General features: G+C 38.4%; 1 protein-coding gene across 3 annotated transcripts in view; it reads left to right on the top strand.

Annotated features, from left to right (window-relative positions):
• Positions 1–27,782, top strand: part of slc27a6 (solute carrier family 27 member 6) — a 42,612-nt gene that overhangs the window by 4,622 nt on the left and 10,208 nt on the right. For all 3 annotated transcript variants that reach the window (XM_067398446.1, XM_067398445.1, XM_067398444.1), the window contains exons 3-6: positions 1,787–1,945; positions 3,775–3,899; positions 5,868–6,062; positions 23,712–23,802. In XM_067398446.1, the coding sequence (XP_067254547.1) occupies positions 1,787–1,945; positions 3,775–3,899; positions 5,868–6,062; positions 23,712–23,802 (570 nt within the window). The remainder of the gene's footprint in view (positions 1–1,786; positions 1,946–3,774; positions 3,900–5,867; positions 6,063–23,711; positions 23,803–27,782) is intronic.

The following is a 27,782-nucleotide window of genomic DNA, read 5'->3' as shown; positions in this document are numbered from 1 at the left end:
CACGCGCATCCGCGTGCGCGCTTCGGATGAGTGCACAAATCTTCTCACAGCGTGTGCATAAGTTCTCTTTTGCGTCTTGCACTCTAATGTTTAAATTGGCAAGGCTTAAATGAATATAGTTTAAAGGCAGATAGCAGATGCTGTTCAGGTCTCACCTGCGCTTGCATACTATCAACACCCGGGTGATGACGGCGTAAATGATTGGTCATATAGAGCATACGGCACTTTAGGGGAAGCCAGAATGCGTATCCATTGACAGAAACATACATTAGCCTTACTCTGTCTGTCTGTTTTATTTATTTTCTATGAACCATATTATAGATGCGTATACGTCGTCAGATATGAGATGAACCACGGTGCTTGCTGAACCGAGTCTGCAGAATGGTATGGTTCATTTTTTTTTACCGAGAACCATTTCACTCCTATTAAAAATAAAGTTTTAATAATTATTGTATTATTATTATTATTATTATTATTATTATTATTAATAGTATTACATTGAGACAAATATTCTATACTGTACAATAGTAATACAATAGTATTAGACCTATACAATTCACACAGCAGGAGACTCCTAGGCGGATCCGCATTCAAGTCACCAAACCCGCGCAAATACGTTTATTACACACACACTGAAGCACGTGATGTTCTCAATGTTACTATATGACAACATGAACAACTTCATCTCCAGAGCTGCTCAGAGAGTCACTTCATGAGCACATTAGCATTTAATTTGAGAAAAACTGTTGTCATATCACATACACACAGAAACACACAACAACCCATCAAAATAAAAGTTTGATAACTTGTGACAGAAATGTATTACAAATGAAACGCACTGCACTGGAAACCTGGGTGTTCTGTTTGATCACAACCTAAAATTTGATTAACAGATCAGTACTGTTGTAAAGTCGTGCTTCTATCACCTTCGCCTTCTCTCCAAAGTAAAACACTTTTTATCCCAGAATAACTTTCAAACTGTGATTCATGCTTTTATAACATTTCGTTTAGATTATTGCGACTCTCTTTTCTATGATTCTCTCAGTCTTCCGTCTCCCGATTACAGCTGGTCCAAAATGCAGCTGCCAGACTCCTTATGGGGACTCGCAAGTATGAGCCTGTTACTAATATTTTGCTGCCCTGTTTGTTGTTTGGATGACAAAAAGCAAAAAAATAATTTTTTTGAGCCTGCTCTGCCTCAATCAATTCAAAGGAGATGGGCCTTACTGTTCACAGAAGACAATTAGAAACAAACAAATAAAGGCTTATAATGGAAAACAAAGAAAATAAAAGTCTTGACACACCCCTCAAATAATTCTAGGTTGAATCTCCTTTTGCTTTTAATACAGCAGCCAGTATTTTTGAGTCAACTCTTAGAGTCAACTCTTAGATGCTAAGAAAAGCAACTGAATTTAATTCAGGTTTAATCGGCATTAACTTAATGATGACCTGATGATTATAATTACTTTTCAGTAAGAGTTTGTGATTGGCTATTTCCAAACAGGAAGATATACCACCCTTACTCAGCTTTAATGAGACCTAATGTAAAATTTAATCTGTTCTTCTCAAAGCGTTTATGCACTCATAAGAAAAATGGTTCTAAACAGTACCAGATTGGGGTTCGTCAGCTTGTAGCAATAGCAGAACCCTGTACAGAGACTAAGACTGAGACCACTGACTTGTAAAGAACCATCTTTTTAGAGTGTGAATTATGTTGTTATTACTGTATGTTCTGCCTGTAGGAACCAGATTCTTCTGGATTGTCATAGTGTTTTGACTGTTGCAGGGCTGCCCAAAGCTGCAGTCATCACACATTTGCAGTCCCTGAAGGCAGCAGGTGGGTTTTGGGCATACGGCGGCACAGGAACTGATGTCATCTACACGCCGCTTCCCCTGTATCATAGTGCTGCCTCACTTGTAGGCATTGGAGGCACCATTGAATTGGGTAATTTTCTTGATTAAACCTTTTAATGAACAGCCTATAGGTGATAGTTTGATGCTTTCTTGTGGTAATTAATGACATCCTTTTAATCTAATCCAAACACTCAGATTGGGTGAAAGAATGTTTATGACTTGCTCTTCAAGGGTCATCCAAAAATTAAAATTCTGTCATCTTTTACACACCCTTACAAACCTGAATGCATATCTTTGTAATGTGGAAAACGAAAGAAGATATTTAGAAAAATGTCTCAGTAGAATAATCTTTAAAAGATTGTGATATTGATTCAAACACCCACACAATCCCCACACAATATTCCTAAATGACAATGATTTGGCTATGGCTATTGAACCTTTGTCAAGTACAATCACACTGAATGTTCAGATCTGCGTTGGCGGTGCCGCTGACCCAGAGAGAGCAGTTGTCATATATAGGTATGGAACAGATTCACAAACAGCTTTTTCAACCACACAGTATCATTATTTCTGTTACATACATTTTAATTATAACAGAAATACTGGGATAAAAGTTTATATTTCAAATATAAAAACTCATATCTAAGAAAGCCAAATAGAATAAATAATCTTTTCAAAGTAACTTGCCGCTTATAATAAAGTTTTTATGATTCATTCATTCATTCATTCATTCATTCACCATTCAGAATAATTAACTGAAATTAATTAGACATTTTTTAAATAGATTGCAGCAATTAACATTTTGTTAGAACCTCTAGTAAATAACGTTATTTTGTTGCGTTATCTGTTCAGAATCTTGGGAGAATGGTGATCTCTGAAACGAAACTAAACAAAAACAAATCTTGATTCTCAATTTTTCCTGAATTGTGCAGCTCTTTTTGTCAATACAATGAAAGTCCAATGTTGTTTGGACACCAACGTTCATCGCATGTTCCTGTATCTTCTTTTTGCTGTATAAATGATGACAGAATGTTGATTGAATTTATGTTTTTAATAGACTTCTCACCAAAATAATTACAATTTAGTAACTTATACTGTGCAATAAAATATAATTACAATAATCAAAGCAACTAATACAGCTTCTTTTTGAGCCTTAAGGCCCATTCACACCAAGAATGATGACTATAAAATTAATAAATTACAGAGCTCAAGCATGGCAGACGACAACTGCAGCACGCTTATAATAAACAGAATGATATTGTGCATTAGTTTGGACACTAATATAGTTATCGTTATATTTATCTTTATAGTTATCGTTTTTGGTGTGAACAGGCATTTTAAGTGCGTTTCTGTTGCAAGCAAATGTTGTAACAGTGTGTACTGGATTTAAAGAGTTGTGCCATATAGACCACTTTCCTATCTTATGTTTGAGCGATTGCAAAGTGTTTGCAAAACCAACCGCCCAATCACAGACCCCAGTGCTAGAGACCATCGATCAGTCTGATTCAAGTGTACATGCGTTATTGCTTAATGCAGATACTTTTAAAGTCAGTGTACTCTGTTTGGTTACATTTTACCTTAGATGATCATGGAAATGCTTTCTTTTGACCTGGGATAAATGACAAAGGTTATGTGACTTTGTTTGGCCATTCCTTAATTTATAAATTCAGCCTTTAAATACAGATGATGCTTTGAGTACAAGAGCTGTCTAATGCTGCTAAAACTTTCCATTCAACAAACCTGATTTTCTGCCCTTTCACCAAAACCAAACAGAATGAGCATGTCAATGAGCTGTATGGAACATGCTTGTGTAATGTTTATTGCAAAAAACAGCCTTATTCATTACATCAGACTGATTAGTTGAACTTAATTGCAAAGCATGTTTGGTTTCATATCTGTCTCTGCGCTTTTGTCATTTAGGTGCCACCTGTGTCCTAAAGAAGAAGTTTTCAGCCTCTCAGTTTTGGAATGACTGCAGGAAACACAACGTCACCATATTTCAGTACATAGGAGAGCTCTGCCGATATCTGTGCAATCAGCCTGTGGTACAATACTGCCTGCTCTCCTCATTTCAGTGGTTTCATCATATAATTATGTGTTGGTTGTCTATGTACAGTATGTGGGTCATTCTCAGAAAATACTGCCATTTTTGCTAAATAATTTCAGCAAAAGTTTTATTTTTTTATTTAATGCATCACTAACAGGTTAAGTAAAAATATAATGAATATGTAATTTTGAATTTGAATTTAAGAATCATTATCAGTTCATCAAAATGATAATTGACAAAAATGGATTAATTAATATTGTCAACCCAGCCCTACCCCACACATACTTATCAATAGAATGTTCAATAATTTAAATAAAATATAAATTTGGTACAGATCAGTAATAATTTACCGGTACAAAAGTACTGCATTTTTTCAACCCAGTAAGTGTGGAATTGTAATGGAAATTCTTCTTTTGTGTTCCACTGAAGATAGAAAGTTTTGGAACAACATGCCAGTGAGTAAATAATAACAGAATGTTCACTTTTGGGTGAACTATCCCTTTCCTGATGTGTTTTCTGAGCATGACTCCAATGCATGTATGACCCTTTGTGATGTTTTTGATGATGTCTGGTTTCAGGTCATTCAGTTGGAAATCATAAATGCTTGGTGGTAGTTGTGTAATTGAAAGAGCATATTACATAATCTTATAACAATAAGACCAGCCACGGTCCTGTTAACTCCACATTAATGTCTTCATTATGCGTCATGCCTCATTACTTTAACAATCAACCCAGGTCTCCAGAAAGATCCATACTCAGAAGCTCACTGCACTGCTTGTCTGTCTTTGGTCACGCAGACAAACTCTGCATAGAAAGAATCCATGTGCTCTGTGAATCTATGAAAATGAACTTTTTGGTTTGTGTGGGGTTGTGTCACGTTTTCATGGCTAACTGACAGACGGCTCTTTTGTTAATGATTTTCATTCACGGTTCATGTGCGTCAGGACATCAGCATGTCCCACAGTCTGTCAAAGATCTCTTTGTGTCCGTCCTCTAACACCGCCCGGACGGTCGCACCGTATTCATCAGTGTGCTCACTACGGACACACCATGTGCAAGCTCAGCAAACACAAAAAAAAAACTTCCCCATAACCTGATATGGCTGAGTTCAACATGTTCCTGGGTCAACATTTTTGTTGATCCTGGAACAACATTCAGATCAACCAATCAGATTTCATGAACAACTTTACAGATTATGTCAAGTTTAGGCTTAAAATCATGAATTGATGCTTCTACATAAGTGTTATTCATCTATCATTTCCCTCTGATTTTTGGGATAACTTTTGGGTAGGGTTATGTTTGAGGTAGGAATAGGGTTAAGATTAAATTTTCAGACTAGAATGTTGTTCCAGGAACTCATCTAACTCAGCAATATCAGGACGTGCAAAACATTACAGTGACAGACACATGAGCACAGAAACACACATTCTGCAGCAGGAACATCCACATATGAATCTCTGCACACACAGTTTTCAAAATGGGACATGTATCGTGTAAAAGGCAGGAAATGTTGCTTGTCAGTCCATTGATGAGCTTTAACTGACAGCACACACAACCTGGCTGGTTGTTGTGTATATGGAGAGGTTCTGCTGGTCTGACTGGCTTGTATTGTTCACCCTCACACGTTCTTACTGAGAAATCACTCTGACTTACATTGAAGGAAAAACATGAGCCAGAGGGTGAGCTATTTTGACATAAGAAACCATGTAACAGCCACCCAGAACACCCTAGCATTGTGGTAACAAGTTCTGCATGGACAAACTCTACTCACATTTTCTTTTCATAATTACACACTGGACTTAAACTTAAAAGTTATATATGAAAAATGGGACCCAGATCGAACATGCCACTTTGCCGATTTCTCTCAGGGCATCCAAGGCATCTCTGTTGTCTCTAGCATTAATCTTTCACTATGTCTGTGTGTTATTGTGAAAAGCTTCATCTTGATGTGTTGTGTGTCTGTTAGGCAGAGAATGAGAAGGATCACATGGTGCACATGGGTGTTGGGAATGGACTCCGGCAGGACGTCTGGAGAGAGTTCCTCCGGCGTTTCGGGGAGATCCGCATGTGTGAGATATACGGCTCCACCGAAGGAAACCTGTGCTTCATGAACCACGTCGGCAGGATCGGAGCCGTCGGCCGCTCCAATTTCTTTTACAAGGTTAGTTCAGAAACTCAATGCAGCCTGGGCTCAGGGCTGGTTGTCAAGTTTAAAGGGCAACAAAAAGATAAGCAAGTCTTAGTAAATATTTGAAATAGATCTAATATAGGTGTGCGTCCCAACGTCAGATATCGGACAAACATGTGATTGTCCCAGAATTCATTACTTGCATCTCTTTGCTTTGATGTCAAAGGCCCAGGGTCAATGACCATGAGTACCAGAGCATGATTAGCATCCCTGTTGTGTGTTTAAGATGTTCTTGATTAGTTTGTTTATTTGTTTTGATGCTGTGTTTTTACACAGACACTAGTGTATGGTAAAGTGCACCTGTCCACAGTCCAATTTTTTTTAAACAAAAGTACTTGGTATGCTCAGCTTAATTTTATTGCCTGTTGTTGTACCATCAAAAAAACATATGAGACTAATCAACAACTACTGGAGACGCAACAAAAATACCCATGAGGGAATGACAGAGGAAGACGTTATCCAAACATATTGTGTGCCAAACCATGTTATTTTTAATTTGCTGCACCTGTGTTGTCATAGATTACTCTCACCTGTGTCCTGTTGCATGAAGCTACACTGTAAAACCCAATTAGTTCAGAATACTCAAAACATTTGAGGAAAATTATTACCTCAAAACATTTAAGTAAACTAACTCATTTTTTTAAAGTTGGTAGAACTTAAAATTTTTGTGACAAGTGGGGCGGGGCTGAGAGCCATGGAAGCAGATCAAGGCCAGTGTGGTGCACAGGTGTCTCTGGTGCATATATGTAATCAAACAACATATGTGGTCTTAAATGTTTTGCAGCTCATCCTCAACCTAACCACAGACTCTACTCTTCAACACAGCGTTAACCCTACAAAACTAACATAACAGATCCCCTCTGAATCCCAACATAACACAACATTAAACATTAACTTATATCTCCATATGTTAATCTTGTGCAAAAACACACAAAATAACACTTAATTTCAACAGTTATTTATATGGTCTGATGCAAAGCATGCTGGGAATTAGAAATCTGCTGCAGCTCAACTCAATCATATTAAGTTCAGCTTACTACAATGAAATTTTGAGTTCATGCAACTTTTTTCTTTTAAGTACAATGAACTTTCATTATTATTTGAGTGAAACAAACTCATTTAATTTAATTAATTTCACTGTTCGGTTTTACAGTGGAACAAGCTCTGAGTTTCAGAGTAGGTTTAGAGTTGACAAAACTATACAAATCCAACCTGGTTTAGATCAGTGGCCCATATCATGATGGTAGTTGAACAAACTCAGGGTTACAGGATTAGTTTCGAGTTGACAAAACCAAACCAATCCAACTAGGCTTTCTTGGTACCATAACACTGTTCATCAACTCTGTCAACTCAAGCTCTGATCCTGAGTTTAGGTGTGACATCAGTAGCGAACAGCCAATCACATGATGTGGAACTGTGAAACTGCAATTCACTTCTCTCTTCTGCAAAATATTACGAGATTGAAAAATTTTAAGAATATAAGCAAATTTACACAGCAAGAAGAAAAGAGCTTTCTATGAAAGTGGACAACTAAAAGCTATATCAGTGCAAGTAAAAGTTATGAAGTTAGTTTATATAGTTGATATTCTGTGCGATATGACGACATATACAGCTATGGAAAAAATTAAGAGACCACTTCAAGTTCAGAAATCAATGTTAAGTGGTCTCTTAATTTTTTCCATAGCTGTATATTGTTACCACGAAATAAAATGTCTATCGTTAGAGATTTTGCTATATCGTATATATCGTAGTATGTAAATATATTGCAGTATAAAGAGAATATAAAGAGAGGGTTGTGCTTGATGTTAAAAGAGTTATAAGCAGAAAATATCCAGAAAAGGAACTGCATGCGTGAATGAAACCTTCCTCTCTCAGAAGGCGATCGCGAATTAGAGACGTGCTCCATGTTAAAGTGTTTTAAGCACAATAAGTAGGGGTGGCCGATATACTGATTGACACGATTGCGTCGTGTGAGGTTGCTATGTTGCGCGGTCACGAAAGCTTATAATTTTCATGAGTTTTTAAGCATTGCGGTTTAAAAACAAGTGGTTTTAAACCATTTAATGGTTAATGGATTGGTGCAGTCAGTCTTAAAGGGACAGCATCCAAATTTACCTGCTGTCATTATTAATGCTAATCAAACAACAGAAAATCTCTAACTGCTTGCTTTTTTAACTTTAATAAGAATAAACGTATATTTAATTTACACAGAAAAGACTACGCATTGTATTTTATACCTTTGATTACTTTATACATTTTTTAGTTTTTTCATGTGTCTATTTCATCTGTCTTTGTTCTATTGTAGTTTTTCTTCTTTGCTCTTTCTTTATCACAGTTTATTTGTCTTCAGTAAGCTTGAGAGTTTTTAGGCTAGTATAAATTTCTTAAATTATATTGAAATTGATAAAATTTCAATGATGTGGAAAATTTTGATTTCATAAAAATCGTATTTAAAGCAAAAATAACTATATTGTGATGTATATTGTTATCGTGATATAAAATTACTCACATTGTGATATAAGATTTTCTACTAAAGCTTATTTATATTACCTTGCTGAGTACATAAAAATAATATAAAATTGAGTACAGCAATAAAGCAATATACCTGCTCTCAAACCAAGCCACATGCACCACGTCACCATGATAGTAACTCTCCAAAAACCCATATTAACAGAAACTCTTCTGAATTAGCATAACAAAACATTAATCACTACTAAATCTCCCACTTACCATTAATCTTGCACTTTAGCATTTACTCTCCCTTTCGAGTGCCATGGCCAAAGCATGCTGGGAAATAGAAATCCCAGACCAGTTTCAGTTAAACGTAAAGCTACAATATGTAAGTTTTTCGTCGCTAGAGGTCGCCTATTCAAAACAAAGGCATAGCTTGATGACGCCGATTTTGAGTGCGGGATCTTGGGAGATGTCTTCACCTCACAGTCAGTGGAAAAGAATCGGGACGGGACAGAAATCATATTCATGGATGAGATTGCGCAAGCCAGTGATGACGAGAGCTTGCACGAGAGCGGCGGACTGAGCAACAAGATGCAAAGCGGAAAGTTTATCAGAGCTGCAGGCTGCTTAGAGAGCAGCGAGCTGAATTGAGAGCGGCGAGCAGAAGAGAGGTGAGCTGATCTGACTGCTGCAGAGCGGCGAATTGATCGGTGAATTCCAGCTGCTTGCAGATGAAGGCAGCTTCAAGTTTGGATCAAGCGAAGAGATGTGATCTGCATCGCTGAAGGAGAATGAATCAGTCTGCCAAGGTGAGACTTATATAGTGATACTCCGCCCCTTTTGGTGGGCTCGAGCGGGCTCGCTCACCATTGGCCTGTGCGGCTCCGCTGTGCCATCATTGGTTCGTTTACTTACAACTCCATGAACCAATGGCCAAAGTTTCACTGCATGATTGGAAAAGGCTTAAGAAATCAGAGAAAAAAAAACATGCAACATATTAAAGCGTCTTTGGTGTTTCCATGGTTTCTACAAAATAAAGCTGGAAACCGAGGGTAATGCAGATATGACGCCATTCCAGCCACGTCCCGTATCCTTGGTTAAAATTGCGATTTTCTCATGATTTACAAATAGTTGGAAACATTTGTGATATTGTAAGTACTCAACTGAACACTGGCCTAGTGGTTTGGATATTTTACTGCAAAAAATTTACATATTGTGCCTTTAAGTTCTAAATTAAAAGAATTAAGTTCATAAAACTCAAAACAACGAAACAGTTCCGTTTACTTAAAATATATCAGTTCTGTGAACTTGAAAGAAAAAGAAAGTTCTAAATACACATAAAAGTTAATTTGACTGAAATAATTTGTGACCCGTCACGGAAACCAGGGACACAAGTCGGCAGCACAACTTTCGAGCAAAATGAGAAAGAAACTCTAGCTGATATCAAAATTCAATGAAGAACTGTGGCCGTTACACCGAAAATGTTTTGAAGTACTTCTTCGACAAGCCGGATGCTTATGAACAAGCGCTCACTGATTCTGAAGACGATCTGAGCGACGATGAAAGCGGCATAATAAGACATTACCTCTCTGGAGTCGGGTAACACGCCGGCGCATTTTGCAGGATTTTTTCACATTGCAGCAAAACAGACTTAAAATACTCCGTCATTTTTTGTCATAGAGACATAAGTAATATATCAATTGAAACTATAGAATATCTTCTTTTAGTTGTGTACACTCAGAGTAAAAACAAAATGTTGTGCTTTTTGTAAAATAAAGAAAAATAACATGATGCGTGATCTCTCATCTCCCTCTGAACGAAGTCCAATCTGATAGTTCTCCGAAAATGAACTGTAACTTAGTGAATACTAATCATAAAAAAATTATACTTGTGTCTGAAAAAACGTTGAAAAACAAACATTCTGTGTTTATGTAATCTGTATGAAAAAAGAGCCATGTCAGAAGTCTGTGATTCAGCTCATTATCCACTAATGCGGCCACGCCCACGGAGGGAGCGCTATTCAGACACAAATTCAGTCAATACATGCATTCATCGTCTCAATCGTGTATTTATTGTCTTGAAAAGTGTTTTGAATAGCCATAGTTAGCGATCTCTGGCCTCTGTTAGTCCAGTTAGTTGCCTATTCTTCTTTAACAGGCTTCTCAGCTGAGAAAATTTCATTTCATGATTATAGTGACCAAAATGATCACGGTTATCACAGAATCCTGTTCAAAAAGTAAATTCACCAAGTTTCATGTGGAAAACCAGCAAATAACAAATAAAATTAGCATCAATATGTACTTTTTCTTTACATAAACATTAAAATCTGCCCATCAGTTTTAATGTTATTATTTTAAAGGAGTGTCTTACAACAATCTACAATGCACAAGTTCAAATAGAGTTTTGACAAAAAAAGTCACATATTTCAGCCTCTAAATCATTTTTATAAATGTCAAAAAAGATAAATTACTGACATTTATAATGCACATTAACCTTTATTATTAATAGTATGCGGTCCATGCAGCTTTACAGGGGGTATGGTTTATCTAAATGAGATGTAAATGAGCCCTATTGTCACTCCCAGCAGGTGAGAACAGGTGAGAACTGCAACTTTAGAGGCGTTTTTCTCCCTATAGAGCTTTCTTGAATGCCTACCTTCAAATGGCCACAACTTCTCCAAACATTATCAGATTTCCATGTGTCACACATCATTGGAAAGCTTGGAGACTACACTTTCAGAACCGACTTGTGTCCCTACTTTCCGTGACTGGTCACATTTGTTTAATTTAAGTTTGTCCTACTCAAACCAATTAATTATTTTGAGCTTTAGGGTTTACAGCGCAGAAGGAGAGCGTCAGTTTGATTCACTTCTCGCGAGAGAGCCGTGCAATTCACTTCTCTGCTGAAGATTAACAGATAGTTCTGAACAAATATCATGATTTTAAATGCATTTACAAGGCAAGAATAAACGCCGCTGTTGCTGTGAAAGTTTGAGAAGGCAGCTGAATGAAAATATGACTATATCAATGCAAGTAAATATGAATTTAAATAATTTATATAGGTTCACAAAGAGCTCAGAAGAAAAGACAAGTTCAGTCAATTTAAAAGCACTCTGTATTAATGCTTGTATCTCTATATATATATATAATATATATATATATATATATATATATATATATATATATATATATTTATATTAATTTAAAAGCCAAGTTTAATATTAATTCTCAGTTTATACAATAATTATTTGACTATATGAATGATAAATAATTACAATTCATATAATATAAATTATTAAAGGTGAAATATGGGTAATTTTGTCACTAAACTGCTTTAATTTGGAGCAAGAGAGGGGAGTGACTTTATTACATCAGATATATGTCACTTTGCTCACAGTTGATTGGTCCAGTTTTGGTTTGCAATCTCTAACCCAGAATATATATATATATATATATATATATATGAAGAGTTTCGTTGCAAATATACTCTTCATATATATATATATATATATTGACTCAGCTAGTCAACATTCTTAAAACATTCTGTGTACCATGAACGAGTCCATTACAAACATTAAAACCATGTTCAAAGCATGGATTGTCTATTTACACTAAATGCAAATAGTGTCCCTTGTCCCTTGGCAAACACTATTTACACCAATGTCTGGTTGGGCTACTCAAGTTTTAAAAAAAAGACACACTAAATTCAACATCTTCAGTGGCACAGCAGTAGCGAGTAAGGCTCGCAGCCCTGAATCCGCCTTTTGCCGAGCTCACATTTATTTTCAATAAAAATTAAAATAATTTTCTAAAAGTGTAAATAAACTGCGAACGAGTGTTTAATAATATTAAATTTTTTTATTGGGTGGTATTCTGTCCCAGATGTGTGTTTCATCTACGCAAAACTGAAAGATAGCTAACAGGAGTCAGAAAAGGTCAGACGCAGGAGTTGAAGGTTGAAAGTTGAAAGTTGAGGGTTTTTACTGTTATCTTCTTTCCTCTTCTTTCTCTTTTTTGTAAATCTGAAACATACAAGATTACAAATGTCTTGTTACAGAATGTTCACAAATAAACATGAATGAATTTACATTGTTTACAATGTTCTTTGAACACACAACAAAAGGCTGCATTCAACTCTGCTTAGTATTATTGTTGTTCACAAATTGCCATCGTTGGAGAATAGTTCGATTTAAACTCAAACTTATGAATTACAAATATATACATTAGGGGTGTAACGATACACGTATTCGTATCGAACCGTTCGGTACGAGGCTTTCGGTTCGGTACGTGGTACGCATTATGTACCGAACGGTTCGTTGGACTAATTAATTACATTTGGAAAATAAAAAAGTGTGTGAAATATAATGTTATGCGTTACATTTTTTTATTGGGTGGTATTCTGTCCCAGATGTGTGTTTCATCTACGCAAAACTGACAGATAGCTAGCAGGAGTCAGAAAAGGTCAGACACAGGAGTTGAAGGTTGAAAGTTGAGGGTTTTTACTGTTGTCTTCTTTCCTCTTCTTTCTCTTTTTTGTAAAACTGAAACATACAAGATTACAAATGTCTTGTTACAGAATGTTCACAAATAAACATGAATGAATTTACATTGTTTACAATGTTCTTTGAACGCACAACAAAAGGCTGCATTCTGCTCTGCCTAGTATTATTGTTGTTCACAAATTACCATCGTTGGAGAATAGTTCGATTTAAACTCAAACTTATGAATTACAAATATATACATTAGCTAGGGGTGTAACGATACGCCTATTCGTATCAAACTGTTCGGTATGAGGCGGTTTGTTGGACTAATTAATTACATTTGGAAAATAAAAAAGTGTGTGAAATATAATGTTATGCGTTCAACAAGGTAGCCCAATAACCCAAACGACGTAACAGGCAACGCCCCTGACACCCCCGAAGAAAAAAAACACCAACGTATATGTTTATGTTAGGCTACTCAGTCAGGCGCTCGCTCACTCAGTACGCACTGATGGCTCGTTGCAAAATGGCTAATGCGTTTAACAGACCAGAAATAGAATATCCTCCAATAACCAACAGGTCTGGTGTTTGGGTGCACTTTGGATTCCCTGTAAGCTATGATGGTGATGGCAAGAGAGTGGTGGATAAAAAAACAACGGTATGTCGCATCTGCTAGCCTACGTGACAATAGGGTACACCAGCGGGAATACTTAAAACATGTCAACTCATTTACGCCGACATCACCCCAGCGTGTCAGTATCTGGAACAAGATGAAAAAAATTCCTGCTTTGTACCAAAAAACAAAAGCCCCAGTTATTTTCTTTGTATTTGTTCATAACTACTACAATATAACATTTTCATTTTTTTATAAGGAGCTGTTTTTGTTTTATACAGTATGCTGCTAAGAAAACACTATAGAAGATGGGTAAAGTATAGCTCCATCATTGTTCAATGTAAAAAAAAAATCATACTTTGTTAGTTTTAATAAATAAAACATTTAAAAAAAAATCAAGGAAATTTATCTGACAATTTTTTCTTTTTGCTGTATCTAAAACGTACCGAACCGAACCGTGAATTTTGTGAACCGTTACACCCCTAATATACATACATTAAAAAAAAGGTAACAACTTACAGGCAAAGCCTTTCCAAGGCACAAAACCTTAAAGGTGCCCTAGAATTAAAAATTTAATTTATCTTGGCATAGTTAAATAAGAAGAGTTCAGTACATGGAAATGACATAAAGTCTCAAACACCGTTGTTTCCTCCTCCTTATATAAATCTCATTTGTTTAAAAGACCTCCGACGAACAGGCGAATCTCAACATAACACTGACTGTTACGTAACAGTCGGGATCATTAATATGTTCGCCTCCAATATTTGCATATGCCAGCTCATGTTCAAGCATTAGACCAGGGGTACTCAAGTTCAGAGGCCAAGAGGGCCGCATTTTAACCAAATGAAACGCGAAGGGCCACAAATTATAACTTGGATCGAAAGACTTTTATTTAGGCCTACTTAAGACAATATTTGTAGTTTTACTGTTTATTTACTAAAAGTGCAGTTTTTAAGGTCTGGCTGTTGTTCATTGGCTGATAAGAGTTTGTCCATAAGACGAAAACATTGCACTTTTTTATAGTCTTTTTATACTCCATTGCACCTTTTTAACACTTTTTATAGCACCTATTTATACTCAGAGAATACATGTTTTATTATTTGTATTATTATTACCTACCTTTTAATTTGGTCAGAATCCAAAAATATTTTTTCTTTTTTTTAATGTTCAATCACAATTTTATGAATTATCTAACTATAACCAACGTTGTAAACATGATAAATCAGATATTCTCCGTGAGCTCAATGATGTGATGACAGATCTGTAATGGGAGCGCTGCTTCCTTTCTGTTTATAACACATTGACATTAAGAAAAAAAAGGTTTGTTTTTCATGCTGCTCGGCAACTTACACACTGCAAAGTTTGAGGAATGTCAACTGCATTTCATCATGGAAAAATAAGGTTACTTTGTTTTTTACTTGCGCGCACAGTCTCGAGCCTTTAATGGCGTTCACGAACACAAGTGCTCGACACATGCGCACTAGAGAGATTCATGCTTGTCTAGTCTTTTTCGCTCAAATAGTTACAATAAAATCTCTTTGTACTTGTTTAAAATTAGAGTTGCTGGTATCTTTTAATCCCCTCAAACGAGCGCTCTTCAACACGGTAGGTGTTTGTTGTTATTCTTGTTCTGTCTTCTCCGATCTCCGTTTCTTTTCAGACTGAAACAACAGCCCGTTTTAGTGCTGACACCTTGTGGACAAACTAAATTAGTGCAAAAACTATTCAATGTGCGCGTGCAAAGTGCCTTCAGTTTATATTGTTCTTTGCGGTTAGAAAAACTGCTGCGCGCGTACACTATACGCGTTCTCTGCTGATGATTACAGCGTCACGTGCACTGTACGCCTACCCTTGTGTACGTGTAAAAAAAACTAAGTAATATTCACGCTAATTTTGAACGCAAATTATAATAAAAATACATTTATATGTAGCATGATGCGGGCCACAAATGTAATGCTGACGGGCCGGATGCGGGCCGCCTGTTGAGTACCCCTGCATTAGACAAAGGCAGGACATCTGGATGTGCACAGCTGAATCATCAGACTAGGTAAGCAAGCAAGGACAACAGCGAAAAATGGCAGATGGGGCAATAATATCTGACATGATCCATGATATCATGATATTTTTAGTGATATTTGTAAATTGTCTTTCTAAATGTTTCGTTAGCATGTTGCTAATGTACTGTTAAATGTGGTTAAAGTTACCATCATTTCTTACTGTATTCACGGAGACAAGACTGTCGTTATTTTCATTTTTTAAACACTTGCAGTCTGTATAATTAATAAACACATCTTCATTCTTTATAAATCTCTCCAACAGTGTAGCATTAGCTGTTAGCCACGGAGCATAGCCTCAATCTCATACAGAATCAAATGTAAACATCCAAATAAATACAATACTCACATAATCCGATATGCATGCAGCATGCATGACGAACACTTTGTAAAGATCCATTTTGAGGGTTATATTAGCTGTGTGAACTTTGTTTATGCTGTTAAAGGCAAGCGCAAGCTCCTTGGGCAGGGAGCATGAGCATTTAAAGGGACCGTAGCCTAAATCAGCTCATATTTAATGATGCCCCAAAATAGGCAGTTAAAAAAATTTATTTAAAAAAATATTTTGAGCTGAAACTTCAGAGACACATTCAGGGGACACCTTAGACTTATATTACAACTTTTAAAAAGACGTTCTACGGCACCTTTAAGGAAACAGAGAGCCAACCACATGGAAAGAATCTGGAACACTGCAGTTATTTCCCGGTTAACCTCTAACCCTAGAATCACATGACCTAAACCAACCACTAAGGAAACAGCTCACAGTCATCAATGTTCTTTGTTGCTACACCAAACTGCCACAAGATGGTGCTAAGAAATAACAAATAAATGTGTGCCATGACACTCCCCGCCTGGTATTATTTTGATACCACTATATAACCAAATGAGATAAAGGGAATGTTCATATTAAACCTCACAAAATATCAGTCATCTGCTGGCATGAGAAGAACAGTTTCTGATATTGGTCTGAGGAATGTCTTGTTTGTTTAACAAGAGGAAGAAGCTCCACATCCAATTATGGCCCGATGAGGTCGAATTCCTCCTCTAGTGGCAGATTCTGATGCACTTGCAACAGGAAGGTGGGTCCTGTAAGCCAGGTAGTTGTGCTCAACAGTGCTGCTGAATCAGAGTGGGTGACATGGTCTGCAGGGTTATGCTTCATGGAGACAGTGCCATTGTGTTGGGCTTGACACTTTGCGGATACGCTGCACTCTGTTGGCTACATATACGTAGAAGCTATGTCTGGTTATAGATGTATCCCAGGACAACTCTGCTATCCGTGTAAAACTCCACAGCATCTAAAGATCTAGCTAGAACCACAGCTCCTAATTCCAGTCTGGGAATTGTATAAGCAACTTGTGGAGCCAACTTCGCCTTCCCTAGGACGAACTCAGTTTGACACGCTCCTTCTTCATTAATTACATGAAGATATGCCACTGCTGCAATCGCTCTGACAGAAGCATCTGAGAAAATATGAAGTTCCTTTCTCAGAGCTGTAGAGAGGGTAGTATGGACATACGGTCTGGGAATCTCCAGCTGTTTGAGATATTATATTGATTTCCTCTATGCATTCCACGCTTCTTCCTTATCTTCAGGGAGAGGAGAGTCCCAGTCAAGAGGCTCACCTGAGAGTTCTCGTAATAGAAATTTCCCTTCAATGATGATAGGGGCAACGAACCCGAGTGGGTCAAAGAGACTGTTGACAGTAGCAAGTATCCCTCTGCGAGTAAAGGGCTTATTGATGTCTGTTACATGAAAGGTGAATATGTCTCTCTTCACATCCCAGCTAAGTCTGAGACTACATTGGTTAGGAGTAGGATCAGCTTCCAAGTTGAGTTGTCCCAGCATCTCCTTTGTTCTTGTCAGCAGGTCGATTGTTTCCACAGCTATGGGTGTTGACAAAAGTCCATCATTGACATAGAATTGTCTCTCTACAAAGTGTTTGGCATCTGAACCGTACTCCTCATCATTAGCTGCTGCTCGTCGAAGACCATAAATGGCTACAGCAGGAGATGGACTATTTCCGAACACGTGCACTCTCATGCGATATTCAATGATCTCTTTGCTGGTGTCATTTTCCTTGAACCAAAGGAAACGAAGGAAGTCTCTATCTTCCTCTTTCACAATGAAGCTTTGAAACATCTGCTCGATGTCCGCAGTTACAGCCACCAGCTCCCTTCTGAAACGCAGTAAGACTCAAAGAGAATAGAGTCGAAGACAACTCTGATCTGACCGGGCTTCTGTAGGTGGTACACCCCAAAGATTGGAAAAATACCAACATTCCTGGCCTTCTCGAAGAGGAGGGGCTACCTTGGCATAGTCACGATCAAAGATGTTCTGCATGAAGGTAACAAAATGAGACTTCATCTCAGGCTTTTTTTCCAGGAGTGTTAATACCTGGTCTCTATTATTAGGGAGTCCCTGACGAGGTGTTAGGGGTAGAGTTAGGGAAAGGTGTAGGGAGGGTTTTTATTCTCCCAATAAGGCAGCATCCATTTAATAATTTTAAAGTCCCTGTAAAGTCATTTTAAAGTATGTGTTCTGAGTTTGTCACACCGCAGAAAAATGTTATTAACCACCCAGCCAAATTTGAATGATTAAAAAAATCTGCAAGTAAATGAAATAAGTTATCAAAATCTCGAAAAAATAGGCAGTGCTCTCTGCTCTCAAACGCTGGGGGCATGTCCGCTGTTGGCGCTGAAACCACACCCACTCGCGAGAGCTGCCGTCTCAACTGATTTGAGTCTAATAATGAGTCAATCATACTGATTCATACAAAAAGGATCATTTAGAGGATTGCAAATTTTAGTAGAGTTACTGTGGACTACCTACTTATTATAACATAAGCAAACTCGGCAACTTACACTCATGGGTGGGCACGTGCTGCCGACTGTTGTTGAATCAACAAATGACGGTGCCGCGAGACGGAAGGATGAAGGCCGGGGCGGGAGAGACTCTGTCCGGCCCCATATATCATCGGTTATCGGTGGGACGTTAGGAAGGCCGAGGTCTGTTCAGTCACATTCACCAAAAACAGTGGATTATCTGTAAATCCCAGCTGTCTGATGAAAGTTTGTAAAATTATCTGGTGTAGAACGATCACTTTAGAATCCTTCATATCGTTTTAGGAAATTTAAATAAGGAGACCGAGCATATTGTGTATTATAACAAACATGTAAAATGCATTTGCGTGACGAAGGCATTACTAGCTAAATGTGCAAAGGGCTGTATAACTGTAATGACACTCGAGACTGAGCGAGTGAACCGCTGTAGAGTTAGAGGCGGCGCTACGCTCGGTGCGTCATCGACAGTTATATGGTGTTAGGGGCGGGGCTATGCTCGGGGGTCCAAGTGCATCATCAGACCCCAGTTTTAGCTCCGCCCAAAAAATCCTGAGCAGAGATTTGGTGAAATACTGTTTAACGCTCTAATTTCACAATTAAGCATTACACAATTCACAGTCTTTGTAATGTGTTTCAGCAATACATTTGTAACATTTATAAAGTGTTTAGAAAGAATTCTCAGAATTGACTTTACAGGGACTTTAATAAATCTAATCATTTACACTCTATGATATTATTGCATCCTGTTAATGTACAAAAATACTGAGGTGCAAATAGTATCTGCCAATACAAAGTATAGATGACATTTTTACTGAAAAAACTGATACTTTTACATGGTGTAAATAGAATCTATCTCTATTTTCACCTAGTGTTAATAGCATATCGCTAAGAAAATGCTGCTTTTGTCACTTAGTGTAAATAGAATATATTGCTATTTGCACTTAGTGTAAATAGCATCTATCGCTCAGAAAATATGCTATTTAGTGCAAGCTGCTGCCAAAAATTAATGGTGAACATTTTTAAGACAAGTAAGACAATTTTTATACATAGTTTAGTAGCCTACAGTGCTTGACATTAATACCCGCCAAATGTAGGTAGATTTCAGCTGTGGCGGGTAAGACAGCCACTCCCACTAGCCACTTTGGCAGGTTATAATTTCAGCCTACAGCCTAATCAAAGGTAGCCAAGCTCGTCATAGCACAAAATTACAATCCGATCACAATTCGTTTTCGATTAACTTGCAGTTAGTGAAGGCGGAATCGGGCTGTATGACACACAACAGAAGTGCTCTCTTGCGTGCACACTCTCTCTCTCTCTCTCTCTCTCTCAAAATGTCCATTGTGTGGAGTATCTCATGTGAATACAGTCAGTTATAGCTTAAGTGGATGTAAACATGTGGGCACCTATGACAACTATTCTTTTTGGCAGAATTTATCATTATAATCAACTTAGTTCATTATTATCAACTTCAATTTCCTGGATTTTGTATCACCATAGTCCCTAAATGTATGTAAATGCAGAAACACAAATAAACATTTTCCCCCATTTTGTGCATTTCTCCCTGTGAGGGAGAATAAAGAGTCATGCTTTCTTGGATTACTGCTAATCTATTGCTTAATCATGGAGTCTGAGTGTTTCCCATAATACATGATCAGTGTGAGCGGACAGGTGCTAGTAAGAGCATTGACATGTAATCTTCATTGTGCTATTCTTAGATTCTTCAGATTACAAAAGCTCCCAGAATATGGCTTACAGCAGTGATGTGAGCACATGCAAAATCCAAAATATTATTCTCAAAATAATGTCACTGTAGAGCATTAATGTGATTCATGTCACACACATGCAGTACTTGACAATACTTGTATAATTGGTGTACAGGTGTACAATTCAGGATCAGCCAACAATAAAGGTGACTGGACATGTATGTAAGGGAAACAGGTCAATTTAGCTCAAAGAGAATTATTAATTAATTTATACATAATTTTGAAAGAGTCACTTATTTTACGAATCATCCAATGTTCATTTGAACGGGCCGTAATTATCAGTTCTGTTGCAGAAAATCCAAACTATAGTGAAAACACTATTTATTAGCAAGGTATCATAGATCAGCAGTTTAAGACATTAAATTCGTAAGCACATAACACAAGACACTGCTCTTTAGAAATATAAACAAGACTTTATTGATTATTCTAACACATATATAACACAAACACACGCACACACACATTCACACAAGTTGTAGAAAGAAAGAAAGAAAGAAAGAAAGAAAAAGAAAGAGTGAAAGTTTCTAGCAATGTACTTTGTAAAACCTGGCCTGAACGAATCTTTAATCATTGATTTAACCCTTCTATCGTTTCTTAGACAGGGTTATTAAATTTATATCAATGCACCAGTTTGGCTAGAATCATACTTGCGATCATACTAGAGTCTCCCTCGTGGCTGAAGTTTGAAGTTTTGAGATGGGCAAAGACTGTAATATCGTTGATTAAACTTTGCGGCAAAACTTAAGTTGGAATACGAGACTCTCAACAGAAAAGAAAGGGAACAAAGTAAGAGAAAGACATTTTACACAGATTTTATTCAAGTCATCTTTTGAATTATGAGCAGACAAACATACTGATAGGAAATAAGAAACACTTTCAGTCAACCATTCAATAGTTATAAATATTGCATGAATTATGTGTGATCTAAGCATAATAGTCACATATTTAGGTTGTGGGCATGATATAGAATTATGCAGTTTAAAGATGTTTGATTATAAGTCCGTCTACCATCCTTTTTGAATTATTTGATGCAGTTTATGTGTAAAAACAGTCTCTGGGTTTTCCTGTGGATTTCAACTCTGTGTCACTCAGATGTCACTCAGAAGAAGAAGGTCTTTTTTGTATCCTTGTTTTGGGGATCAAACAACCTTTGGCGTTATCTTGGTGGGGCTCAAGCTGTGCCCTCTTCAAACCAGTCTGTTTTTTGCCAGTAGTGCCAATCACCATTTGTTGAATGCATATGTGTAACATTTACAGATTATATAACAATTATTGAACAGAATCAAGATATTTAAATCAGTTTTTAATATAATCAGTTTCAAATGATTGTGGTTCATAATATGTAAAATAAATAATAATTTTATTGCAGCAATATTGTGCATGTGTTAGTTACCGTCTTTGAAATTAAATTGTGTGTTATCATAAATATCGGCATCAGCCACTACAAAAGCTCATATCAGTTGACCACTAATTATAATCAATGAAGCTAACTACGTCGTAAACTCATGAGAGATTTAATTGGGATGAAATAATTGATAAATATTTTCTATTTAAAAAAATGTTTTTAAAGATATAAGATCTGCACGAGAGTCATTAAATTTGAAATATTTTTTCAGTGTTCATTCTGAAAGTTGTGTTTGTTCATATCAGTCTCATCTGTTTGAATGATGATCTAGCTCAGTGGATCCCAACCTTTTGTCCATGAAGCCTCCCCTCCATACAAGAAACACTAAGCCCCCACCCCCCCACCCCCAAAAAAAAAAAAAAACAACAACAAAAAACATGCAAATTCACTCTCTACCAGAAGGTGGTGCTTATGGGACAGCAGCAATACACATGTTCGCACTCCACTCCAATCATCATCAGCCACATACACCTGAAGCACATTATCTGACTATAAAGGACTCTCACACACACCACCTCACCGCGAAGTCTTGATTCCTAGTGACAATTCTGAGCGTTTCTTTGTATCCTGTCTGCCTGTGTTTGATCTTGCATGTTCCTGTTTATTGACCCGTTGCTGCCTATCCTGACCCTTGCCTTGTATACTGTTCTGTGAATGATATCCGCCTGTCCTTGATCTACTGCCTGTACTGTGACCACGACTCTGCCTGTCCCTTGCTGTTCCTGTTTGCCCCTGATCGACCCAGCCTGTACAACTACGATATTCTTAATAAAGCTTGCAAATGGATCTCTGCCTCAGTCCCGCTTCGTTACAAACAAGAAACAAGATTTCAAACAGAAACAAGATTATTTTTCTTACCCCATTGGCAGATAATTTTGCTTGTTTTAAGCAAAAACTTGCTTCATTTTGATTTTATTTTCCAGAAAACAAGAAAAAATATCTTATGTCATTTTACTTATCTAGTAAAAGCATCTTGATTTAAGAATTCTTAGATATTTAGACTGGAAACGAGACAAAATACTAAATAAGAAAAGCATTTTTGCAGTGTAGAGTTTGCTTGGTTACCTCTGTAAACAAAGCAGCACCAGCACTGCACTTACATAAACACTACTTTAAAGTCCCACTGTAGTCAATTATTTTATACCTTAAAACTCATTTTTGATCACCAAAATTACATATTTAAAAAAAAAATTCAAGTGAAAAAAATTTCTTCATGCCTTAAAATAGCTTGAATGTAACTCAATGAATATGCAAATTAGCCCCGCCTCCACTCGCTCGCGCCAACTCTGAGTCTACTGTTGCTATAGTGATGAGCAGTTTGTTGTTTGTGTTGTGGTATTTAAGAAAAAAGCTTGCTTCGCTTAGTATATTCTGTTTAATTTCTGACGCTTAAATTGTGTTTTAAATTATGAATTGGTAAAACACCTTTGCAAGACAGTCTGAATCCACTGGCATTTGTTTGGACTGCTCTCTCAATGAATCACCTGAAGCGATTTCTCATTAAAACAGACAGTATCGAGAGAACAAGCAGCCGTTTTGTAATGGGGAGAACACACTCCCATGTTATGGAAAGAAGAGAAGAGAGTGGAAAAATTCTGGATTTTATTTTTAATAAAGTAGTCTGAACCATACACACGTTTTCACTGCGTTATTGTATACACACCAGCCACTGCTGACTTTTAATTTTTGCGCAGATCTCACAGCTGGTGTGAATAAGATTGTGTCTTTTGCTTCATAAAAATGTGATCGGCTTATGTGATTGGCAAGTTGAGAGACCACTTATACCAAAGGAAGTAATTGACAACATTTTCGGATAAGTGGCCGATCATTTGGAGCATTCCTAGAAAAAACACTAAAAGGTTTTTCGTATCCATGTTTGACCACAAAGCATATAAACTCTCACGCTCCCCTTGCGATCTCTGGACCACAGGTTGGGAACCACTTTATTATTTCTCCATAGGATCATACTCTCCTCTTGGAAAATGCTGAGTGTTTTTTTTTTTTTTGCAGTTGATTTTTAAGTATGATCTGGTGAAGTATGACCTGATTAGAGATGAGCCTGCAAGAGACCAAAATGGATTCTGCCAGCATGTTCAGAAAGGTGAGAACTTCTGAAACATTCTACTGCCTACTGCTGTAAAATTTTAAAGGATTAGTTCACCAAAATATTAGATTTCTCTTATTAATTACTCACCCTCATGTCGTTCCACACACCTTTGTTCATCTTCAGAACACAAATTAAGATATTTATGATGAAATCCGAGAGGTTTCTAATCCCCATAGAAAGCAACATAAATACCACATTCAAAGTCCAGAAAGGTAGTAAAGACATTGTTAAAATAGTCCATGTGACTACAGTGGTTCAATCTTGTATGAAAAAAAATATTGTTATGAAGCGACAAGAATACTTACTGTCTGCAAAAACAAAACAAAAATAATTACTTTATTCAACTATTTCTTCTCTTCCCTGTCATTCTCCTATGATGTTTACTTTGTATAGACAGTGCAGGCTTCCAGGTTCTACAGCAGATCATCAACTCAGTATTGGCCGATGCTGTTCACACGCATGCGTGTGATGCTGATGCAGGAGCTGGCCAATAATGAGTCGGCATTCTGACATGTTAATTATGTTGCTTTCTATGGGGGATCAGAAAAGTCTCAGATTTCATCAAAAATATATTTTTGTGTTCCGAAGATGAACAATGGTCTTGTGGGTGTGGAACGACATGTAATTAATTGAGTAATTAATGACAGAAATTTCATATTTGGGTGAACTAACCCTTTAAGACCAAATCTGACCTGAACCCAAAATTGCTTTCTCACAACAAATAACTTTTCACATTCTGTCACATTTCATGATTGCATGCTACATTCAGTATAGAAAAAAAATAAAAAACACATGTAAGTTAACAGTCACATAAATCTTTCTTGGAACTTGAACTTCTCAAAAACAGAGTTTGCAGAAATCGTTACCTAACTGTTTACATAAACATCTCTTTATCAATATGAAGGAATGAAAAGTTGTGAAGGAAGAGAACTGCATCAACAGCTTCAGACACTTTGGATAAAATCTGTAAAAAAAATTTGCTAAATTAATAAAATGCACATGATTTCAGCACTCCAAATAATGCAGTGAGAGAGGACCAGTTCAAACCATTTTGCAGGCTTGTTTAGCAAATTCACACATCATATTTGCTGAAATTTTCTGAGTGAAAATGATTCTTAGGTCACTTTGCAAATTTATATAAGAATTAAAGCTGCAAGCAGCCTCATGGGGCCAAGCCCTTTCAGTGGTTCCATGGGTTCAAGAAGTAGCTTAAAAATACCTTGGTTTCAAAACTTTAAAAGTAACTTTAAAAACCAAAGTATTCTTACTTTGTATTCTTACAAAGTAGTCTTACTTCGTAAGATGTTGAATGTGATCAGTGTGATTAGATCAATGGGTTCAAAAAGTAGCTAAAAATACTTTGGTGAACATTTTAAATGACAGAAAACAACAGTTTCAATAGAGAGCCAAATAAATAAAAAAAAATTATTGCAATAAAACACTGCATGTTATATTATATTTAATAATATTTAATAATTTTAGTTTAGATCATTCTCATATCATATTTACAAAATAACCAATTAGCGTGCTAAGCTAACCAGCATAAAGACACAAATGCCGACAGGGTCAACTTTGGAGAAATATATCTCAGGAACGATAGTGAAAATCACAAATCTGTTCAGTAATTTCTGTGCCACTTAGTCCAAAGATCATCTGAGCTGATTTTGGACAAAACTGGGCAAAATTTGTAGGAATGAGAAGTGTAAAAACGTCTCGGTTACATATGTAACCCTCGTTCCCTGAAGGAGGGAACGGAGACGTATGTCAGTAGTGACCGACGAATTGGGATATCGCTAGAGAGCCCCTATCAGCTTCGAGAGAACTAAAACAAGCCAATGAACATTGGCGTGCGATATTTGCATAATGCGCACCGCCCACATCCGGGGGATATAAATAGGAAGCGGATCCAATCGTACTCTGTTTTTCGCTGAGGAGACAACTGGTGTCCGCACTGCAGCGAGGGCACAGAAACTGTGGCGACGGGACATACGTCTCCGTTCCCTCCTTTAGGGAACGAGGGTTACATACGTAACCGAGACGTTCCCTTTCAGTCGGTCACGTTCGACGTACGTCAGTAGTGACCGACGAATTGAGATCCCAAATAGAACACCACAGTTACGAAACCCCTTCCAGTGCCCAGCAAAAGCCCGGCCACCCGTCGCACCAATAGGGACAGTGAAGGGGGCGAGCTAACGCCAAGAGAGTCTACTGCTGTTCCTCTACCCACTAAGTAAACTAGACTACACTGGGGAAGCGAACCCGAAGGGATGCTGCGGAAGCCACCACCTACCCATGGGTAGGAATTTACATGGAGAATACGTATGGATTGACACTAGCGCAGTACGCATACGAAGTCCCTGGAATGGCCCCACCTAAGTAGGGCGAGACTCATTTAACAGGTGACAGCAGAGTTAACTCTGCTCAGGGAAAGACACAGGCTCACCGTAGGGAGTTTTAACCGTGGACAATACACATATGGGACCACTCACGTGGAGGGGTCACAACACATGGAACCCAGCCAACAAACAACGTCAGAGACGAATGTCGGCCTGGCATCAGACACTCTGCAATGCCCGAGCCACAGGGAAGGCGGAGGAACTCGACAGGAGTTAAAAATGCACGTATCCGGCCCCGGGGGCGGGAATGGCATCGCAAGCCGACACAAGATACCGGCTCTACACGTAAGCTGTAAATCCTAGCAGAAGTGTTAGGTGTCGCCCAGCCCGCAGCTCTACAGATATCTGTCAGCGAGGCGCCTTGAGCCAGCGCCCAGGAAGACGCCACTGCTCTAGTGGAGTGAGCTCTCAACCTGAACGGACACGGCATACCCTTGGAATTGTAAGCCAGGGCAATGGCTTCCACTTTCCAGTGGGCCATCCTCTGCTTGGAGACAGCCTTTCCCTTCTGCTGGCCTCTGTAACAGACAAAGAGCTGATCTGAGGTTCTAAAGCTTCGAGTTCTATCCACGTAGATGGGACATGAATGGCACGAAGCGACCTCAGATGCTTCTGACTCCATAACAAGAGATGGCGGGCGAGTTGCGACATGCGACGGGAGTGTAGACCACCCTGATGGTTGATGTACGCCACGGTCGCAATGCTGTCTGAGCGGACTAGAACGTGCTTGCCTGACAGCAGCTTCCTGAAGCGGCTCAGAGCAAGACGAACTGCCAGCAACTCGAGGCAATTGACATGCCAATACAGCTGTGGTCCCGTCCACAGACCCGAAGCTGCATGCCCATTGTACGTGGCACCCCCACGGCAGAGGCATCTGTGTGAACAACAGCATGCCTGGACACCTATTCGAGGGGGACACCCTGACCATTGGTTGAGAGAGCGGCGGCAGTCCGGTGTCACAGAGAACGTACCGCGCTGCCACGGCCATCACGGGACCCGGCCGTGAAGCCAGTGTTGAAGCGGCCTCATATGAAGCAATCCGAGCGGCGTGACTGCGGCTGCGGATGCCATATGCCCCAGGAGCCTCTGAAAAAGTTTCAGTGGGGCCGCTGTCCTGCGCTTGAGCGAACTCAGGCAGTTCAACACTGACTGGACGACTGGGCGACCGAGTCCAGTTCCATACCGAGATAAGAGATCCTCTGCCCGGGGGCGAGTTTGCTCTTGTCCCAGTTGACCCGGAGACCCAGCCGGCTGAGGTGAGCTAACACCAGATCCCTGTGTTTGCACAACTGTTCGCGCGAGCTGGCTAGAATAAGCCAGTCGTCAAGGTAGTTGAGAATGCAAACGCCTTGTTCCTTGAGGGGAACAATGGCCGCCTCCGCAACCTTCGTAAAGACGCGGGGTGACAGGGCCAGCCCGAAGGGCAGGACTTTGTACTGATATGCTCGACCCTTGAACGCAAACCGTAGAAAGGGTCTGTGGTGAGGCAGTATCGAGACATGAAAGTACGCGTCCTTCAGGTCTATCGCTGCAAACCAATCCCGGGGACGGATGCATTCGAAAATGCGTTTCTGCGTG

The sequence above is a fragment of the Chanodichthys erythropterus genome, chromosome 10 (assembly GCF_024489055.1).
Source record: "Chanodichthys erythropterus isolate Z2021 chromosome 10, ASM2448905v1, whole genome shotgun sequence".
Lineage (NCBI taxonomy): Eukaryota > Metazoa > Chordata > Actinopteri > Cypriniformes > Xenocyprididae > Chanodichthys > Chanodichthys erythropterus.
This window is presented reverse-complemented; position numbering and strand designations above follow the sequence as displayed.